This window comes from Perna viridis, chromosome 3, assembly GCF_037379345.1.
Source record: "Perna viridis isolate PV_CMFRI_1.1 ecotype Kerala chromosome 3, ASM3737934v1, whole genome shotgun sequence".
NCBI lineage: Eukaryota > Metazoa > Mollusca > Bivalvia > Mytilida > Mytilidae > Perna > Perna viridis.
The window spans coordinates 32,224,039-32,244,742 of NC_142447.1; the positions used below are offsets into that span (position 1 = coordinate 32,224,039).

The 20,704-nt window shown below is 35.1% G+C and overlaps 4 protein-coding genes across 4 annotated transcripts; 3 read left to right on the forward strand and 1 right to left on the reverse strand.

Moving 5' to 3' along the window:
* Positions 1-4,967, forward strand: LOC148621891 (adipose-secreted signaling protein-like). The gene is made up of 4 exons (XM_088576725.1): positions 1-144; positions 2,703-2,948; positions 3,501-3,629; positions 4,682-4,967. The coding sequence occupies exons 1-4, from the start codon at positions 117-119 to the stop codon at positions 4,780-4,782; spliced, it is 504 nt and encodes a 167-aa protein (XP_088432851.1). The 5' UTR covers positions 1-116; the 3' UTR covers positions 4,783-4,967.
* A 3,306-nt stretch (positions 4,968-8,273) lies between these two features.
* On the forward strand, positions 8,274-9,188 carry LOC148621892 (uncharacterized). The gene has a single exon (XM_088574020.1). The coding sequence runs from the start codon at positions 8,364-8,366 to the stop codon at positions 8,619-8,621; it is 258 nt and encodes an 85-aa protein (XP_088430146.1). The 5' UTR covers positions 8,274-8,363; the 3' UTR covers positions 8,622-9,188.
* Positions 9,189-16,458: 7,270 nt separating this feature from the next.
* Positions 16,459-17,385, reverse strand: LOC148621893 (uncharacterized). The gene has a single exon (XM_088574099.1). The coding sequence runs from the start codon at positions 17,383-17,385 to the stop codon at positions 16,459-16,461; it is 927 nt and encodes a 308-aa protein (XP_088430225.1).
* A 667-nt stretch (positions 17,386-18,052) lies between these two features.
* LOC148621894 (uncharacterized) lies at positions 18,053-19,959 on the forward strand. Its single transcript, XM_088576726.1, has 2 exons — positions 18,053-18,411; positions 19,458-19,959. Exons 1-2 carry the CDS (start codon positions 18,108-18,110, stop codon positions 19,865-19,867), a joined length of 714 nt encoding a protein of 237 aa, XP_088432852.1. The 5' UTR covers positions 18,053-18,107; the 3' UTR covers positions 19,868-19,959.
* The last annotated feature ends 745 nt before the right edge of the window (positions 19,960-20,704 follow it).

Here is a 20,704-nt window from a genome sequence, read left to right on the forward strand (position 1 = left end):
AAATTAGAAAATAATTCACACCAGTTATCGCCCTTTTGTTGTAGTGTTGATTCAATGTGATGATAGTATTCTAACATTCAACAGCTTCCTGGCATCCTGCTAACAGAAGCAATACTATGAATACAATATCTGAAGATGCTGATCGTGAGTACTTTGTTTATATACCTGGTCTTGTAGCTCCACTATAGTCCAAAACTACGTTTTTGCACTGTTTCAACTGTTCAACTTAGATTTTATTTTATCAGTTCATCTGTAAACCAAATCATTTGACAATGACATGCATTGAAAACCATTACAATGCAGCGGCGGGTGGCGGATATTGAGTTTTAGCCAAGGTGTGGGGGGCAAAAAATTTCTTGACAGGATTAGAGGGGTTTGGCCTTGGGAGCATGCGTTCCCAAAGAAAATTTTGAAATATTAAACTAAAATCCTGCATTCTGAGGGTATCTTAAACAATTTTTCAACATCATTTTAAAATTGTAATTTTCTAAGGGGGCGGGCACCCTAGCCTCCCACTACATCCGCCACTGCAATGATTCTGAATTATAATTCGATATTCAAATTTTACATTATGAATATTTCGTTGATGTACTACTACCATTGGTTGATGTACACAGAAATGGTGTGTGTAGTTATTTTTTTTTAAATTTAGATTGTTGATTTACACATTTAAAACGTGTGTGGTTAGTATTAAGTTGATGAGTGTGATTAACGATTTAAAATACCCATATAACTTCATTTCAGTTCTTTGTAATATCGCTTTTATAATTTATGATACTTATTTTACGAAATTTACACCGAGTGATTTTAGGTCGTCCGCCACAATTTTTTTTAAAACTTAGCTCAACCATTTGATTCATCACTAATATTGAATATCCCTCAAGGGAGCTGGCCTCTTACAAGGATTCAGTTAATGAACAATTAAGACGACCTATATCTGTATATGTGGCAACCTGAGCGTCTTATTGCAGTGCCGGGTCTTAGGAATTTCCTGGGTTTTGGTACCTCCTTTGTTGGAAATTATGCCCATTTTGCGCATTTTTTTTTTATATAATTTACCTCATAGCCTGCGAGCCAAATTTTCTGAAAATCCCTATCTGGATCCACTTCGTCAATGTATTTATCGTCAGTCCAAGTATTTTGTAACAAGACAAATCATCAATTGTTCAATCCACCATTTATTTGCACCTCACGGGTAGCTTTAAAGGCATAGCGGCTCAAAATTTCATCGAAACCTATTGAAATGCATTTAGGAATTTTCTTTGCCATTTAAATAACGGAAATCCAGCTTGTAGGGATCGAGACCCTTCAGAGATTAACACCTGTATATATAAAGAGCAACCTAAACTAATGGCTGATTAAAGTGCATTCTTGAATGTTTTAGATTTACATGATTGATTGCTACCATTTGGAGTATTCGAAAACTAAAAGTTCGTGTCGGTATTGTTCTGTGGAAACTTCTTTTTAAGTTAAGAACTTTACTCTATAATGGCTTATTGTTTGGGTTTTTTTTTCGACGCAATCGGTATAGTTTCGCTTTTTACCCTTTGACCGTAAGGACGCTCTTCTATGGAAACGCAAGTCACCTGATCGCAATTTTGTTTCCCGATTGGCCAAATAGTGATAACTTGGTGGCGTTCGAAAAAAATATCGAAAATTTAAATTGCATGCGATGTGTTATTTTCTTGCATGAAATGTAGAAGCTTTCAAGTAAAAAAAGGGCAAAATTTTACTGCGTCGGTTATCTTTTTTTAAAGATAGTATTCGTTTTCACTATAGGCGTTTTTAGTCCAGGTTTATTAATATTTGTGAAAGCGTGCATACAGTTGCTAATCCTTTAAATGTACGAAAACTGTACCCGCTTCAGACATTAACGAGATAAATTATGTGAATTCTTCAAACTATAAAAGGTTGACATGTACTATTTTTCATTTTGTCGCGAAATTGATTAATCATTCTTTAAACGATTTTCGCGAAATATCTGTCCCTATGTTGTTGTATGTATGTATTTTTATCGGCTATTTCTTAAAAATCTCGTAATGTGATATCTCGGTCGAGACAAAAGGCAATGTCAGTCAATTTCACTTGATCCCGAAGAAATTTTATTATTCTTGTCAAACATATATATTTGTCAATCGGTCAGGCACTTCAAGTCCTAAATTTCGTCTTTAAGCATCGATTGAAAGTTGGTTATTTTAAAATATGGCTTCTCTGATGTTCTAGTGAAATAAACGTCATGTTACAAATTTATGTATTGTTTAATATTTTCAACAAATGGAAAGCTCACATTCCAAGTATTATGTATTCTTCAAATGTAATCTATAAAATGTATAATTATGGTATCTTCTTAAAATTTATATCACTCAAGACTACCGTAAGCATGATATCCTAACAGTAACTTAAACAACCCTTACCAGCGTCATTTTGATTTGTGTGTCCCAGCATGTTAAGTCTAAATTTACATTGAAGTGATATTGGATTTCATATAGGAATACAGTAATGAGTCTTACATTGCAATTTCTTAAATTCATTGATCTCAATATAGTACTAGTATATGCTTTTCTATGACATAATTATTCCCTTTTTACATGCTAATTCCCACTTGAATGTAAGCTGAAGATGCAGGTAATCGTTTTGTTAATAAACATGATCGATCACTCATGCCACCTGCCGTTTTGGATCTATGTATTACCTCATTTCAGCACACGGAGATGGACATGAAAGTGGACATGTCCACTTTGCTGCAGACCAGGTTGAATCTCATAACATGGAAATACAGGTGAAAAACATCAATGAAAGTACCATTGATGTGCACTTGGGTTTCCTGAAAGTGCACCATCATTACGAAGTGGCCTTCTGTATACATGACAGCTTAGGGATAGCTGTTGATACGGATCCTTTACAGAACGTACATGTATCAATTCAACAAATTCAACCTACAGAAAACTGTAAGTATTTCCAAACTTGTGGAAACTTGTCTTTTATGGTTCTTCTTCTCATTTTTGCATTGTTCCATTATGACTATATACTCTACAGTTGCTCGTTGCTCGAGAGAATATATAATAGGTCTTGAATTTGGTATTATAGTAACTGGCTGTCCTTACTAAACTGCTTCCTTGTAGAAAATGTCCTACATCGTCCATTTGCGAGCGGGATATAAATGATACATGTTTTTATCCCATTTTTTCTCAACATTCGTTATCAAAACGTCATTAATTATTTTTTTAAGATCAAGGCATCATGTACTACACCTTAAGTGTCTGTTCAGTGGTGAATTCAAGGCAGTTACACACTTTAACAATATATTTATTGAAAGGAATAGTAAATAGTCGAGTCGGGTTTTTTACGTAACTCGATTGCATACATCATGGTTCATATCATCTATAAATATTATTCGGCCATGGTATGATTGGTGATGTTTTCTCCCTAAATCATGTAAAACGTATAAACCCCGTACGCATAATTTGATTTTGATGACATGCTAATGCTTTTCTTTTCAGGTTCTGGACATTCATTGTCCCTACATTTTTATGCTCATAAAGAAAAATTAATGAAGGAAATTTTATTTATAAAGAGTTCCAATGATCCAGAAAAGTCAGTAAAATTAGTTTTACATGCACGAGTATTAGGTATGTACTATATACAGTTGAAGTGGAAGAGCAGCTGATTGCGATGATCCGCAAACTGAAAATCGGGGTCTTCCCACTGTTTTAGGTTTGGGATGACTTAGATCGTACCCAAAACTTGTGGCACATAGCCTTGTAAAAAGTCAGCTGTGTAACTAATAAATATATACAGGTTAGCCAGGAGATAAATAGAAATTTGGGAAATACAATGTAATTAGATTGTTCTGATTGATATATATTTTGTAGCATCTTTTCTGCATTACTAAGAATAATATTGAGAATAGTAATAAACATTCTAACGATAGTGATCTATGTATTTCCCATTTACGTTGTATGTTTTCTGTATAGCAACGAAAGAAATGAAAGCACGATGATGACAGTTAGTGTTTGTCTAAAATTTATCAACATCATATCTCCAGGGTGCCGTCTTGTCAAATGACTTAGATAAAAACAACTTAGTTGTGTCAAATGTTGTCACTTAAGGGAGAGATTAGAAGTTAAATGGGTTTATGTCGAAATGTAATAGTGACATTAGTTGTTTACTGTTGTCCTGTGTGGGAATAGGTTGTTTATAACAGCGTATTTTTTGACACGTGTTTTTAAAAAGTAATGTAATAATCTGGCCTTCGAAAGTTATTACTTTTAGCCCTCAACGACAGTCATATATACAATGGAATTTTAAACTTAATACCAAGCCTAATAAAAAAGTAATATATAGCAGTAAAAGGAAAAAGGTTGCGAAAGTTAATAGAATTTAAACAATAAACACACTGAACCTCTTAAAAGCATTTCAAGATGAAGTATTAAGGATTGAGATATGATAAATAAAGTAAAACGATTCAAACTTGTGAGTTTTGATGTTAATACTAGCCGACCTAGATGTGACAAACGATATTTTTATTGTAAACATAATGTATGAAATTTGGTAGAACTATCTCCTCAGTGTGTAACTTTATTGGTCCTTATAAGGGTAACACGGTAAGCCTGTTACAGATAATATACTGAAGATCAACATCACATGATTTTCAGGCAAAATTATAATTTGATTTTTGCAGGGAAAGGAAAGGGCACACCCGCTCTGAAAAATGGGATTAAGTGCTTTAAAGTGGACCCAGAATATGATTCAGATGCTATGAGTGACTGGCAGGGATTTTAAACGTGTTGTACTTAGTGCTAAATATTTGGTACGTGGATACTTCCAAATGTTGTCTAATATCAAAAATATCAAAATGTACATAGTGCATTTACATGTAAAACATTTTTTCTTTGTAAACAGGGTGTTGTTTTTGCATCCTTATGTTATGGTGTACTTTTTTATGTCATTAAATGATATTTTTTGTATATTAGTTGTTTACTTTGTGATCATATAAACAAATCAAGAGGCCATAGAAAAAATGAAAACAATATGATAGGGAAAATAATACAAAGAAAGAAAGAGTAATTAAGGGAATCAAGATTCTATGAAATAAAAGTCGGAAGAAACTGTACTGAACTTGTTATGATGACTTCCAGCTGTTCACTACATCTACATAGTCATTTTCTCGTGCATCTTCCTCGTAGATTTTATCATCAAACTAATAATTTTATGAAAATAATTCTTGTCTACGCACGCAACAGTGTTTTGTACCGTTCAGTTAAATTGAGCTTTGCTCGCTAATCGAAGATAGGGAGGGGAAAAAAGCGTTTCATGCGATCATTTGTTTTTTTTTTTTTTTTGTATGTTAATGATATTGAATATGGATTTGGCATTGCCTGTAAGCGACCACGGCATTTCTTTTTCACTAGTATTAGATTTCACTGTAAATGGCACATGCTTGAGTCAGCAGAGAATGTTGTCTTTTCATATTTGTTTAAAATAGAAATATATGGATTATAATTAAAATATGAGAGATATGTATATATATATATATGATCAAGTCTACACCCCAACTCTAGAATCGATGTGAGGTTGCGAACTTGCGATGCAAATTTGGTCGCTCCCTCAGCGGGATTCGAACTCCTTCTCTTCTCTGACATCTATAGCAACACCGCCTGCAGTAAGTCCAACGCTCTAGAACCACTCGACCAACTTGGTTAAGAAATATAGCTTTCGTTAACTGAGTGATACTTCCTCGTAAGTAAATCTAGAGCGCGAACATTAGCACATGATGTAACTGAACAGGACAACCTCTGATGGTATCGAGTTAGGCAATAGAGGATCTGAAACAGTATACAAATACAGCCACACCAAGTATATAATACATATAAGAAGTCTAATTATTATATACAAATATAAAAACGTCTAAATATGTTTAACATCACCAAAAGGTGGTAAAATTTACATTGAATATTTCGGATAACCGATATCCTTCTTCTGCATAAAACTAATGTTGTTAGACCACTCGGCCAGCTATGCTATATTAAAATATAGCTTTCGCTGGCCGGGTCATTCCTCTCGTAGGATTAATATAGAACTGTAACTTAGTACACGATGTATGGTAGTACGGGGCAGTTCATCTAGGTGTTATTATGTAGGATAGAGGATCAAATTAATGATGCATGTCACAACAAATCAATAATATACGTCTCTGAATGTGACGACTCGATTCGCTACACTGCTCCATCTGATCAAATTGTTACAGGGAAGTCACCGCCTGCACTAAGCCCAGCACCCGAGACCACTCGGCCTGCTAGGATACATTAAAATATAGCTTTCGCTGGCCGGGTCTTTCTTCCTTGTAGGATTAATCTAGGGCTGAAACTTAGTACACGATGTATGGTAGTACGGGACAGTGGTCTAGGGCGCTGGCATTTGTATTACCTAAAATGTTGGCATTTTAACATTGTTTGTCTTCGGAACTGAGTTTAGGACGAAAGTAAAGAAACGACATTGATTGCTATGTGACGTCCTCGCATATTGTAAACATCGTACGTACTTTCAATCCTCTTTTGCTTTTTAGGTTAGATTTTTAAAGGTTCAAGAAATCGTTTTAGGTTTTGTAAAATAATTATTGAGGAATTTTAGTGTTGTTTTAAGTAGCAGTCTCAATAAAATCAGACGAGGTGATTCGTGCGTATTAAAAACCAACCGAACCCAGTTTTATTTCTTGTCCAGAAGCCGTTATAGATCACAAAACCAGTCTTAGTTTTTCATTTGGGGGTTGCGCTATGGAGATGAAATTTCTGGTAGAATTGGCACATCTGTGGGCAAAAAAATTAAATATACATGAAATTAGTACTTTGCAAGAGTTATCGTTCTTTGATTTTGTTTGATTTACACGGCGATTTTTAGTGGGAGTTTAAAGTGTAGTTTTCTCAAACATACAGGACTAAATACAGAAAGGATTACTGTCAAATAAAAATATCGCATATGCAGACCCAAAAAAAATCGTTTGATCCATAGGTTTTTGTACACCATGAATCACCTTACCAGGCATGGGACCATAAATAATTTTTGAGTGCATTTCAATATACACATTTGAGTAGATTTAAAAAAATCCACCGGCACAAACTGAATAAAATTTCTCCGGCCTAAAGATACACACAAACAGGATTTTATACATAAATTATAGAAAATTTTACCATAATTTTCTGAAATTAATACACACGCCCCGGAGATGAGGTAAACATGATAAATGAACTGAGTTAAAGAGTTAAAAGTCATAAATTTTAACCTTCACCCACTGAGCGAAGGAATTAAATGTATTTAACTTCTTGTCTGAACCAAATCACAACTTGTAGTCGGAATTGATTTTAAAAAATCTCATGTTATTTTGGACTATTTTCTACCAATTAGGGGCAGAACTTCAGCAAATAAGTTTCCAGTAAAATTATGAAAAAAATGAGGAAGGTACCTACTACCAAAGTTGGTACTCAATAAACAACTTTAACTGAGAACTAAATATGCTGATTAATTAGGTTTGTGTTATTATCAATTTAGGTAGAAGATTAGAATTGATATAGCAGTCGCCAGAGCCTTTAATGTAAAGCTTGATAGCATTTGCAGTTATTTTTCCCTACCGCAGGTAAATAGTCCCATCGGAATACCCCATTAAGGTTCAAATGCAGATAGTTAGGTCCACGTTGCATAAATTTCTAAAATATAGAATTTATTTCTATGTTATTAACGCCAATAAACAAATCCAATAAACAGCTCTTACTGTGAACTAAATATGCCGATTAATAAACTATTTGATGGCACGAAACCACAAATAATTTTCCCACTATCTTCTTTATAGCCTTTCTGTAATTTAAAAAAATTCCACCGGCGCAATTCAATTCAGATTTTCAGGGATGTTAATTTGAACCTTCCAACAACTTATATAAAAAATATAATAAAAAATTACCATTATTTTTTTCAATTTATATGCATAAACACAGAGATACCCTAAAAATGACCCAAAATGGCTTCCAGGTGTCACAAACTTGACCTCTTTTGACCTCACCAAATCACAACCTAAATGTCAAATTTCTCATTTCAACACATCTACTAAAATAATTTCATTATTTCTCTTCCATTTGAGCACAAAAAGTATGAGAAATTCTGAAAGGAAGTGTTTCTAAAAAATTTTTGAAAAATCCCCTATTATTATAGGAACTATATTCGTAATACAACGAAAATCTAAGGGCAGGTAATTGTGGTCGCGTACCTGATGCTTGCCTAGAAATAAAAACCCGGATGAACTGTCTTTCGAGAAAATAACAAAACTAGCCAGAGATTTCGACGAAGTGAAATGGAAGTCTAAAGTTGATAAATACATGACAGATGGGCTTGATGAGGACGAGGCGAAGGAAAAGGTTGATCGTAAACGAAAAGACGAAGATATGGATGAGTTCACATCTAAATATACCAATCTCATTCAATATTTACTCCAATTACAGAATGGAAAATTACGCAACAAAGTCATGAACACAGTCCAGGACTTACTTAAGTACGGCATGAACTATCAAAAAGCCATTCGAGTATCTATCAGAAAATATAAACCAATGCTAGAACGTTACCTAGATGAAGCATAAGACAATGATGACGAGGAAGAAGATAATGAAAATGAAGAGACAGAGGATGAAGCTAATGAAAGCAATTAAACACTATATAAAAGATTAGCACTCATGTATACTTCATTCACAGCCTGACTTAGAGTCGGTAATGATGACAAAATGGGAACAGTATTAAAAAGAATTTACTACGATCATTCTTATCTAATCTAATAATGATTTCAAGAAGGTCTTTGACAGTATCCATAGAGCCCCACTTTGGAAAATTGTAAGAGCTTACGTAGTGCCAGAAAAGACTGTAACCCTAATTACATGCTTCTACACACAATTCGAGTGCTATGTCCTATTAAACAACAAAGAGACATATTGGTTTGCTATGAACTCTGGGGTAAGACAGGGTTGTATCGTCTCGTCCATCTTAATTTTAACTGCAATTGACTATAAGTAATGAGGAAGACCACAAGTGACTCGAAAAGAGGAATTACATGGACCATTTTCTCCACCTTAGAGGACCTTGACTTTGCTGGTAATATCACCTTATTGTCATCTCGGCATGATCACATACAAGAAGAATCTCAGAGACTCAGCCACTATGCCAGTCAACTTGGACTTCATCTTAACACCAAGAAAACAGAAGAAATAAGGTTCAATACAACTTCTCTGAACTAAATAGAAGTTCATGACAATGAAATACAGCAAGTAGACAAATTTGTATATCTAGGATCAGTAGTGAGCACAAAAAATCCAACACAGAAAGACATAAAAAACATACTACCTAAAGCAAGAGCAGCATTCCACAGATTAAAGACCATATGGAAATCTAAACAATATGCCAGGAAAACAAAAGTCAAATTACATAACAGCAACTTTAAATCTGTACTCTTGTATGGAAGTGATTGCTGAAGGGTTACAAAGGCAGATATGAGATCCCTGTCAGGCTTCCACCATAACTGCCTCCGACAAATGCAACATCTTTTGGCCGAATACCATCACAAATACCAACTTACTGAAAATGACAGACTCGAAATGCATAATTGATGAAATAACGCAAAAGAGATTTAGATGGCTTGGACATGTCTTCAGGATGGAAGGATCAAGCATCACCTAAACAGCCCTAAGATTTAGGTGACATGGGGAGAGGCTGAGAACAAGGCAAAGAACAGAACTGTATGGCGAGATCTTGTGTCAACCTTATGCTCCACATGGAGCGAAGAGGATAGGTAGGTAGGTATTCTAATCCCGCTAGTTTTGAAGGACCGGACAAGTTATATAGATTCGTCAGGAAGGATGGAAAATTTGTACTAAGTAAATACAAAATAAGAAAATGGTTGCAACGACAGGAATCATACAGCTTACAACGACATTTGAAGAGGATATTTAATCGAAACATGTTAATAACAACAGGTATAGATGATCTGTGGGATGCAGATTTAATGGATGTGACGAAATTTTAAAATATAATCGTGGTTTGAACTTCGTTCTTGTGGTTATCGATATCTTTGGATGAGACCATTGAATGACAAGAAAGGAGAACCTGTGGCCAAAGCATTGAAAGATATTCTCAGAGAAGGGAGAGCACCAAACAAAATAAGAACGAATAAAGGAAAAGAGCTAGACAAGTAGAAGCACTGTTACGTCAAAGGGAAATACAACATCTATTTGACAAAACACATAAATTAAAGCCAACTATGTGGAAAAGGTCATCATGGCAATCCGGTCGAAAATAACAAGATATCTGACGAATAAACAATTATAATTACGTCAACTCCCTCTCCGAGACTTTTCAGAGTTACAAAAAGACTTACCACTGAACAATTGGAATGCCTCTTGAGAAAGTTACTCACGGTAAAGAAACATACTTGTGGTGGAAAATGTACTAGCCGAAGAAGACGATACCAACTTTTAAATCTAAAACTACTAGAAAACCTCGTTTCAAGATTGACGATAAAGTCAGAGTCACCTATATACAGAATCCAGTCGAGAGAGATTACGATGACAATGGACAAGGGAAATATTTAAAGTGTCTCAACATAACTTGCGAGGTAGTCCACCAGTGTATAGAATAGAATACTTAAATGGAGAAGAGATTAAGGGAACATTATATCAATCAGAGATGCAGAAAGTAGAAGTACGAGATGATGATATGTGGAAGGTGGAACAGGTCTTGAAGCAGCACTTTGTTAAATGGTTGAATTGGCCAAAGAAATTCAACTCTTGGATATCAGCCCAGGTTTCACATAATCTTTGAGAGAGTAATTTTCAAGTCCTGGCAGTTTATGCCCTTGTACGACAGATATCATACTGTAGGCCCTGTCGCGAGGATGAAGATACTGTTGGGTGGTAGACCTCTCTATGTCTTTTTTTATAATCTAGACCTATAATTGGTTGGGGATAATTTTAAACATATTGTAAAGACAGTATGGGATGGTTCTCCGACCCTGCTGTGCTTATGACGGAGAAAATAAATAGCGTATATGTAGACAAATATAACTATTTTAATATGTTAACTCCCTTTCTCGATCTAACCTTCAAGAAAACACATGAAAAATAAAATATATCCCCGAATATATACATACAGTCGGAGAATTATTACCCCCCCCCCAAAAAAAAAATAATAATACATTCACCTCCCTCCAAAAAAGCAAACAAACACACAAACACCCAACAGCAACAGCAACAGCATCATCAACTGTATTAATAAATACAAAAATTAATTACAATGATTATAAGCGTGGGGTGCAATCAGAATAGCGAACAAGTGAAACCTCAATTACAATGACGTCACGGCCGATTGATATAGTCTCGGAGGGATGAATTTCCCCATTGGGTTTGCGTTGGCTGAAGTGTGCCAACATCCTTAGCTTGACAACTACTACTATGCTTTTCAGTTAAAATTTAGATATCCCTACGATTTTCGGGTTATAAGGGGTCAAACGGGCCACACCCCAACAGTCAACTTTTTTTTAATTTTTGGTCAGATATTTATGTTTTTGCTCATTGAATTCCTTCTTGAATTCCATACTTGCATTTTTCAATCTCACTGTTTTTTTTAGTAGCAAGGGGTCAAAGGGACCGAACGCTTCATTTTTTAAGACTATTTTTAATCTGAACTTGCTATTTTTTTTTTTTTTTTTTTGTAAATTGTTCCTCTTTACAAGGGGATTTAAGTAGTATGGTAGCAAATTTACTCTATCATTAACTTTATTACAAAATGAAAGCCCCATGAACATTATCGTGCAATTCAGTATCCAAACCAGTTATGGTGTCCATAATGAACTGTAAGTCCCTATGTGTATGTGTGTCAAAATTTAATATTGTGTCCATTCTTGCCCCAAACGAACAAGAGTTCAACTAGCTGCGGTCGTGTCCTGCTGTGCTCGGCGAAGATTTTTATTTCCTGATATCCAGAGCAAAGTAGTTGTACAGAATTCTGAAATTGTACTATACGAATACACATAGCTCCAAAAAAGTCTTCGATTAAAGCTTTTGGTTTTGACTTTAACTGTCAAGAATTATGGTCCAAAAAGACCAAAAACCAACACTTGCCTGATATCCAGGAAATAACTTTAATATGAGTGTATGGGTCTCTTTGAAGTTGTACCACAAAGTGCTAACAATGGGGGTGGGGCGTGGGGGCTATGATTGATTTTTTGGCTGTGACTTGAACCGTTTAGTAATTAGGGGCCAAAAAGCGGATAGAAACATTTTCCTGATGTACGAACATTTTTAAATGATCTCTTAGAAATCGTACCACGACATGCCATATCACAAAAAAAAAATCATAAAACACACTGTTTTCTGACATCAAAGTGAGGGTGTAATTGATTTTTGGGACTGTCTTGAACCGTTTAGTAAATTTTGTCAAATATGTATGCAAATATTTACTTATTTGCATAGAAAATTGTCATTTTGGAATATATATGGAAATTAAACAACATTTTTGTGAGACAAAATTTAATTTTGTGTCACGAAAGTAAATTTTGTGAGACGAAATTCGATTTTGTTTCACAAACGTCAATTTTATATGCAAATTAGTTTACAGAGTTAGTAGATACGCAAAGGAATTCTCTCTCATTACGATTTTGTAAGAAGGCCTCTCGTGCGATATAATAACCGCGGGTCTCTAAGGTTTCCGATTACTTCGAGAAAGGGAATATCATATGGTTGATGCGCTATTCTGCAAAAGTAAGTAATACTTTATTAGGTGTTACTTACTTTTGCAGAATAGCTCATCACCCATATGATATGTCGAAGTAATCTGAAACCTGCGTCTGCGAGACCGCAGTTACTATATCCAATGAGAAAACCTTACAAAATCGTGATGAAAGAATTCATTTGTATATCCAACGGATTCTGTAAACTAATTTGCATACAAAATTGACCTTTGTGACACAAAATTGAATCTTGTCTCACAAAATTGAATTAGTGTCACAAAATTGACTTTTGTTTCATAAAATTGACTTTTGTGACACAAAATTGAATTTTGTGTTAATTCTGCAAAATTGATTTTTATTATGACAGAATTCAATTTTGTAAACACAAATTTGAATTTGAATATTTCTAAGTTTTGTATCCAAATTAGTTCACCGAATCCAAACTTAACTAATTTGCATACAAAATTGACTTTTGTTACCCAATATTCAAATTAGGTAACAAAAAAATAAAGTCTGTGATACAAAAATGAATTTTGTCATGACAAAAGTAACTTTTGTCCACTGACAGATTACTTTATATGACAAAATTTAAATTTGTAGTATGTTATAAATTTTGTTAATCTGAACTCATTTTTGTTGAACAAAATTCACTTTTGTCTGTACAAAATTGAATTTTGAGTAGAAACCACATGAGTCCCATTCGGCGCCCTGTAGTGAAAGGATACTTAAAACAAGATGCAAAACGGCGCATTTTATGCACCTTTGATTAAATGCTAATAATGCAATCGAAATATAGTAACAACCGGTATTGATAATTGTTCTGATATTGAACGTATCATTCCTTCCATTTTATCTTTCATCAAATCATCAAACCCTGATATTCTTAAACTTTTTCAGTGACATGATGTAATATCGTATTGGTGTTATTTTATGGCCTGGGAACTAAACTCATTGTTTTGGCTATCGAATCTAATCTATAGGATACAAGAGCGCAATTATTCACAATGCCATTTCCGTATGGGGGGGAGTCTTCACTTTCACTTAAATCTAAAAATAGATCCGGGAGAAATTTCTCTAATCTAACGCAATGTTACTAAAATACACCCATACAGCTTTTAAATTTTTAAATAAAAACCATGTCATGCGGCGTTTCTACCCGTAAATTAAGGTTCAAAAAGGGGGATACTTTTCCAAACATCATTATTTCAGTAGCCACCATAAATCCTCACGTGATCCAAAAATACACATATATGGGCTGCTAGCTTTCAAATTCGATACTTTTGGTTCCTTACTGTTCGTACAATTTTTTTCATGAAAATATCTTTTTTATTATCCACCAATCGTGAACGTTTCTGTATTTTCCACTGGGCTGCATGTTGAAATAAAGATCTGGCTGAATACCAAGAGACATAATTGCGCTATTGTAATCTATAACTTAAGATACATAATACAGACTTAGACATAAATGCACGTGTAGCATGCAAGACAAATTCACACACTATTGGCTTATTAATACATTTCATTTCTCCCTTGTTTTTGAATTTAAACTTCACTTTAGCAAAATAATTAATTTTACTGTAAATGTCAGTAGAAAGATATTCATCAACCATGAAACTGTAAACATATCATTCCAGTTAAAGAAATTTTAATTATCCAAATGCGTCTATAAATCTATCACTCTTCCCCTTACACACAACAAAACTAATACTAAACATTTGTTCAAGTCCCAGTACACTGTCTATTAAGCGGACACAAACCGTTAAATCGTCGAGGTTTCTTCTTATCTCTTCGTGGTCGATTATTAACGGAATAGTCGTCCCGATTTTGTCTGTTTGTAAATTGTCCGTAGTACGGTCTGACATGCGAGACGTTTCTATAGAAAGTTTGACCGTTATCTGACCTCACATGGACACTTGTTCCACTTTGCTTTACAACTTTGTACACTTTATTTTCAAACTTTGCCGAAGGTTTTTCTCCACCTCTCTTTGTAAGAATTACATTTTGTCCTTCACGAAATATCTGGTAGTTCTTTGCTTTTGTCTTATCGGCATTGTGTTTCTCGGCAGCTTTCTTTTTAGCATCTCGTTCTTTCCGTCTTTTGGGCACATTGTTGTTGATCAAGCAAGGTAATTTGATCTTTACAGTTCTGTTAAATAGTAGAGCATATCCAGTCGTTGAATGAAGTGTTGCACGGTACAATAATAGGGAATTGTACAATTCGTCATGCCAGTTTTTTCCTTCAGCACATGCGGCGCGTATAGTTTTCTTTAAAGTCTTATTGAAATTCTGTATAAGACAATTAGCACGTGGCCAATACGATGTGACACGGGTGTGTTCTATATCATTATCATTAAGAAACGCTTTGAATTCGTCCGACACGAATTGACTGCCATTATCAGAAACTATTTCTGCGCACAATCCACGGACTGAGAATATTCGGCGCAATTTGTTAATATTGTAGCACTCGAAATTTGATAATCTCAACCTCTGGAAATCTGGAATAATAATCGATAACTACTAACAGATATTCGTTGTTTGAATACGGACCGCTTAAATCGATAGCTATTTTTCCCAAGGACCGTCAGGTAACTCTGACATTGTAAGAGTTGGCGGTCGAGGCGGATTTGATACTAACTGGCAAGCACGGCACATTTTGAATCATTGATTCTACATCGGAGTCAATATGTGGCCACCAAACTTTTTCACGTAGTAACTGCTTTTTTTTTTACTACTCCCTGATGCGATTCGTGAAGAAGACTAAGAACGTGTTTTCGCTGATTACTTGGGATCACTATTTTTGCTTCAAGGTTAGATTCTTTTCGCGGAGTCGGGCAAGCAAGGCACGAAGTGTTTTATCATGTTCTTCTTAGTTTTGCGCATAGAAAATTATATCGTCGGCAATATTTTTACAATCTGATATGTCTTGTATTGTCTGCTCAATAACACGTTGATGTAACTCGGGTGCGGAATTAATTCCAAACATTAGTCTCTTGTATCTGTACGGGCCTTTGTGACATACGGATGTGGTGATATAACGCGACTCTTCTTCTAATTCTATCTGATGAAAAGATTGGTTTAGATCTAGTCGAGAAAATATCGCAGATCCATTCATCTGTTGCAGAGTATCCTCTATATTTGGAATCGGAAAACGTTCTCACTGAACAGCTACGTTTGCTTGTCGCATGTCTACGCACAGACGGACTTAATTGTTTTTCTTAGGCACTACTACCAAGCCTGAAACCCATGGCGTCGCACCACTGACTTTCTCTATTACGTCGGAATTCTCCAGTTCTTTTATTTTTATTTCTACTTGTTTTCTCATTTTAAACGGAATTTTTCGTACTGGCTGAGCAACAGGTTTTATTGATTTGTCTATGTGCAATTTCAATTTGAAGTCTTTAAGTTTACCAAGACCTACGAATCTGTCTTCATATGAACTGATTATCGTGTCTGTGTTGGAGTTAGAAAGGTTGTTGACACTATTTAACATTTCGATGTGGAGCAATCCTAAACCAGTAGCAGTTTTATAGCCAATTAACAGCCTTCCATCTCCGTTAATTATGTGAAATTCTACATCATGCTTGTTATCTTCGATAGTCATGCTCAATTTAATCTTGCCAAGCATTTCTAAAGGTGTTTTGCTACCGTACGGAAATACATTGACAGCACATTTCTGAACTCGAGATTTTGATACCTTTAACTTCTCAAATGTTTTTTCTGTCTGTTACGTTGATAGAAGCTCCTGAATCAATGAGAAAATCGACAACTTTACCTTCAATAGAAAACGGAACGACATCATTGTTTTTTCCATACAATGTGAATATTTCCAATTCTTCGTCCACAATCGCGTGAACATTTTTTGTTGATTTTGTCTTGCACATTTTTGCAAAATGTCCGATTTTTCCACATTTGCGACATATAATATTTCGAGATATTCTGCAATCTCTTCCGTAATGTTCCGTATTTCCACATCTGTAACATTGAGCAGTTGCGTGTGACGATTTCGGAGCACCTCCAGGTTTGAATTGCTTCCGTTTTTGTCTGATTTTGTTTATTTCTGGATCTTCTATACACGTCTCGGGTTTGTTGCTATTTTCCATCTTCTTGGAGTGTGTTACAGCTAATTCAAATGTTCTGCCAAGTCTCTGAACTTTTTCTAAAGTTAGATCTTGCGCTGCTAGTAGCTTCCTTCTTAATTCGGTTGATTTACACCCATCAACAATTTGGTCTCGAATCATATCTTCACGTTGGTCTGGCCTAAAGTCACAAGCGATGCAGAGTTTTGAAATTCTCACAATAAAATCATCTATTGTTTCTCTGTCGTGTTGCTGAGCTTTCCTGAACATATGTCTCTCAAACTGTATATGTTTTTTTGGTTCAAAATAATTGTTCAGTGCCGTAACAGCTTGATCATATTTAGTTCCCGGATCTGGAAATGTTTCGAAAATGTCTTGTACTTCATGTCCAGCAATGTGTAGTAGCATAGCTCTCTTCGGTTCATCTTTAGACACTCCGGTTGCTTTTACGTAGTACTCGAACCGTTTTAAATATTGTTCCCAGGATTTTTCAAGATTTGTTTCACTAATAACTTTGAACGGTTCTGGTGCATGCAAGTCCAAATGTCCAGCCATTGTTTTAATGTGAAATCGGAATTTAATCCTATCACGTATATATCAGAACTTAATCTTCACTAAAAGTTTTATCGGAATTTAATCCTCATCCTCTATTTGTTGTTTTATAGAGAGAATCACCATCTTTGTCGCCAATGTAATATCGTATTGGTGTTATTTTATGGCCTGGGAACTATTGTTTTGGCTATCAAATCTAATCTATAACTAAAGATACATAATACAGGCTTAGACATAAATGCACGTGTAGCATGCAAGACAAACTCTGCCCATCTTTCATACTATTGGCTTATTTTAATACATTATACATGATGTCGACAATATCCAGATACTTAGCTCTAATAATGCGTTTAGCATCAAAATACATCTTTTTGATTTCGGTGTAAGCTCCCAAGGGCTATCTGTTTCTACTTTTGATTATATCTTGGTTCTAGTATAGTTTTTTTTAACAAGGAAGTCAGTTATTGATTTTCTTTATCTTCGTAAAGTAAAAGAAGAAGTATACGCAACTTATTTTAGATACCTGAAACCGATTTGACTATTTCTTATTATCTGCAAAATCCTCTTTGACCCCCCACTATTAATCGAAATTCTATACATGTAGATATCTCCCAATTCAAATTGTTCTTTTATATCTAAACTTTCAGCCTTCAAATGATGTTACGTACTACATTGAACTGCTTCTTATCAGTTATCTCTTGTATATTTCAAATATTCTGAAGTTCATGCCAAGTACAATGGAAACCTTTGTGTTCACCAAAATCTGTCCTCTTTTTTTGCTTGCGTTAGTACCTTTACTAGCGTCCGCTGACTCCAATGACCTGTTGACCAGAATGGAGAAGCTTGAAGGGCATTTTTCTGGACATTCGCAAAAGATCAATATACTTGAGGGCATAATCGATACTCTAAAGGTTGAAGTCAAAAACTTGAAATTGGAAAATTTCCATCTAAGGCATTCTAATGCTCTCGATAAAGTGTACCAGCATTTAGGAACGGATTACAGGAAGATGTCAAAACGGTTACTTGTAGGTAAGTTGGTAAAGTGCTTACATTGCAACTAAACGGATCTATTTTTCCTGCATGACAAATTCATGAAATTCCTTTTGGAAAAAACAAGTTCGTTTCATCTAAACCGAGCACATAAATTAAAAGATAATATTTGATCACTTCAAAAGTCTATGCTTTTACATGTGGATGTTGTGTCAAAGTCCTCGGAGATAATCCAGAATGTGACGTTTGTCGTAGAGTTTCACGATGTGTAGTATACGTCTGGGGGACTTTTTTCTTAAAGGGGGGGGAGGGGCTTTTATTGAGATATATTTTTCCTCAAAAGTTATCATCAGACAAATGTGAAAATAAACACCTCTCGAAAGTAAAAATGGAATTTACGATATAAACGAATCACGGGTACTTCCAGCATGAATGGTCCCGTCCACCCCTTGTTTCCTTGAGAACATTATTTCTGACAGATTCATAAATTAAAAAAAGGCACTTTTGCCATTTTTTTTATCCATTTATTGAATGTATCAGAAAGAAAATGCAATATACAAATACCTAATTAAATATATCTACGCTCTTGCTGTAAGTTCAAGTATGACAACCAATCTCGTCAGACAGAAGATGATTCATACATGTCAAACGCCAACAAAATTCACAGTTACAGACCACATGACCGGTCTCAGTTTGTTGTTCGGTTGTTGCATGTTTTAAATAAAAATTGTATAGATTGTAGATGAAATTAACACTTTGACAGTTATCATCCTTGGATTGGTTGATTTAACTTACAGATGAATGCATGTTGTTTGTTTGTTTGTTTGTTTGTTTTTCAAAAATGCGAGTCTGTAGACACAAAAGAATATATATGGAGATTAAAAAAAATCCGTTTGTTCGGTGGTTTTTGGCTCCCCGAATTACCTCTGACATTGGCAGTGTGCCTGACTATTTTAAGGATTGGTATTGAAGTTTATTTGATTGTTCGGAGATTTAAAATTTCGGACGACATTAATCCGACAACACACAAAACTGCTACCCGTCCTTTACTTATGTTTGAATCACACTTTTTTCTTCTATTACAGGAAGTGAAACAGTTGACCAATATGGCTTCTATGCCTATATGTCACATGATGAACCTGAGCCTGGGGGTCATCATATTTTTGTCTACGATGTTGCTGAAACCAACGTTGGGCATGCTTACAACAATTTCACGGGGATATTTACAATTCCACAAGATGGCCTTTACTCGTTTACGTGGTCTACTCGTGTTCAATGCTCAAAAGCGCACACAACTGAACTAGTGTTAAACATGAAGATTCTTGGAAGCACTTATGCCTATTGTGGATGGAATACTGTGACCGGCCATGTCGTTACTCGTGCTTCACAGGGTGATGCAGTATTTGTGAGAACACATGGAACATCACCAGGACAAGGTGCAGTGAAAAGTGACGAGTTTGGTAGATCAGCCTTTTCGGGCTTTCTGATCGCTTAATATCAAACTCTTCGCGACAATTGTTTGCTTGATTTAAAATTACTTTTGTAGATAAAGTGCATAGTTATGAAATAAAACAATGCACGATCAAATATAGTATTTATGGTATTAAAACATGAATAAAATTTAAAATGTGAGACTTGAGAGAGTGTGATATTCTGAAAATTCCACCTTTTCACTATTTTTTGTTATTATTGTAATCATACACCTGAGAATTAAACGTCTGGTAAGACCCGCTGTTGTGGATTCGTCGTTTTCTTGAACATATCAATATCCAAATAAAAAAGAGGAGGGTTGCAGGGTCAGAGGAAATTCAGACTAATATATGGTATGAATATTTTAAAACATAACAGTTGTAACTTGATCTAAAAGGTCAAGGTCACTTAAAAGTCATGAAAGTAGCCGAATCATTGTCTTATGGTGATTCAACCACGCACCGAAAATGGATGGCGTACATAAAACGACAAAAAAGTTGTGTCCCAGACACGAATCCATGTAAACAAAATATGTAATTTCGACCTGGAGGTCAAGGATCAAGGCCATGTACAGATCATAAATGTACGCGATGCCTATGTTGAAGAACGAAGTAGTTATCCCGGAAATGAGGTCGAAGTTCAAAGGTCATAAACCTCTATCCATGGAATGTGACACATCTTAAGGCGATCAATCCACATGCCAAATATCAAAAGCCCACATCGAAAGACAAAAAAGTTACAGCCTGGACACAAGTTTTTCACAAAAAAATACAGAAATTTGACCTTGCGGTCACTGTTCAAGGTCATATGTCCAAATCTATGGTACGTGACACATCATCTCCGAGAGATCCACCCACATGTC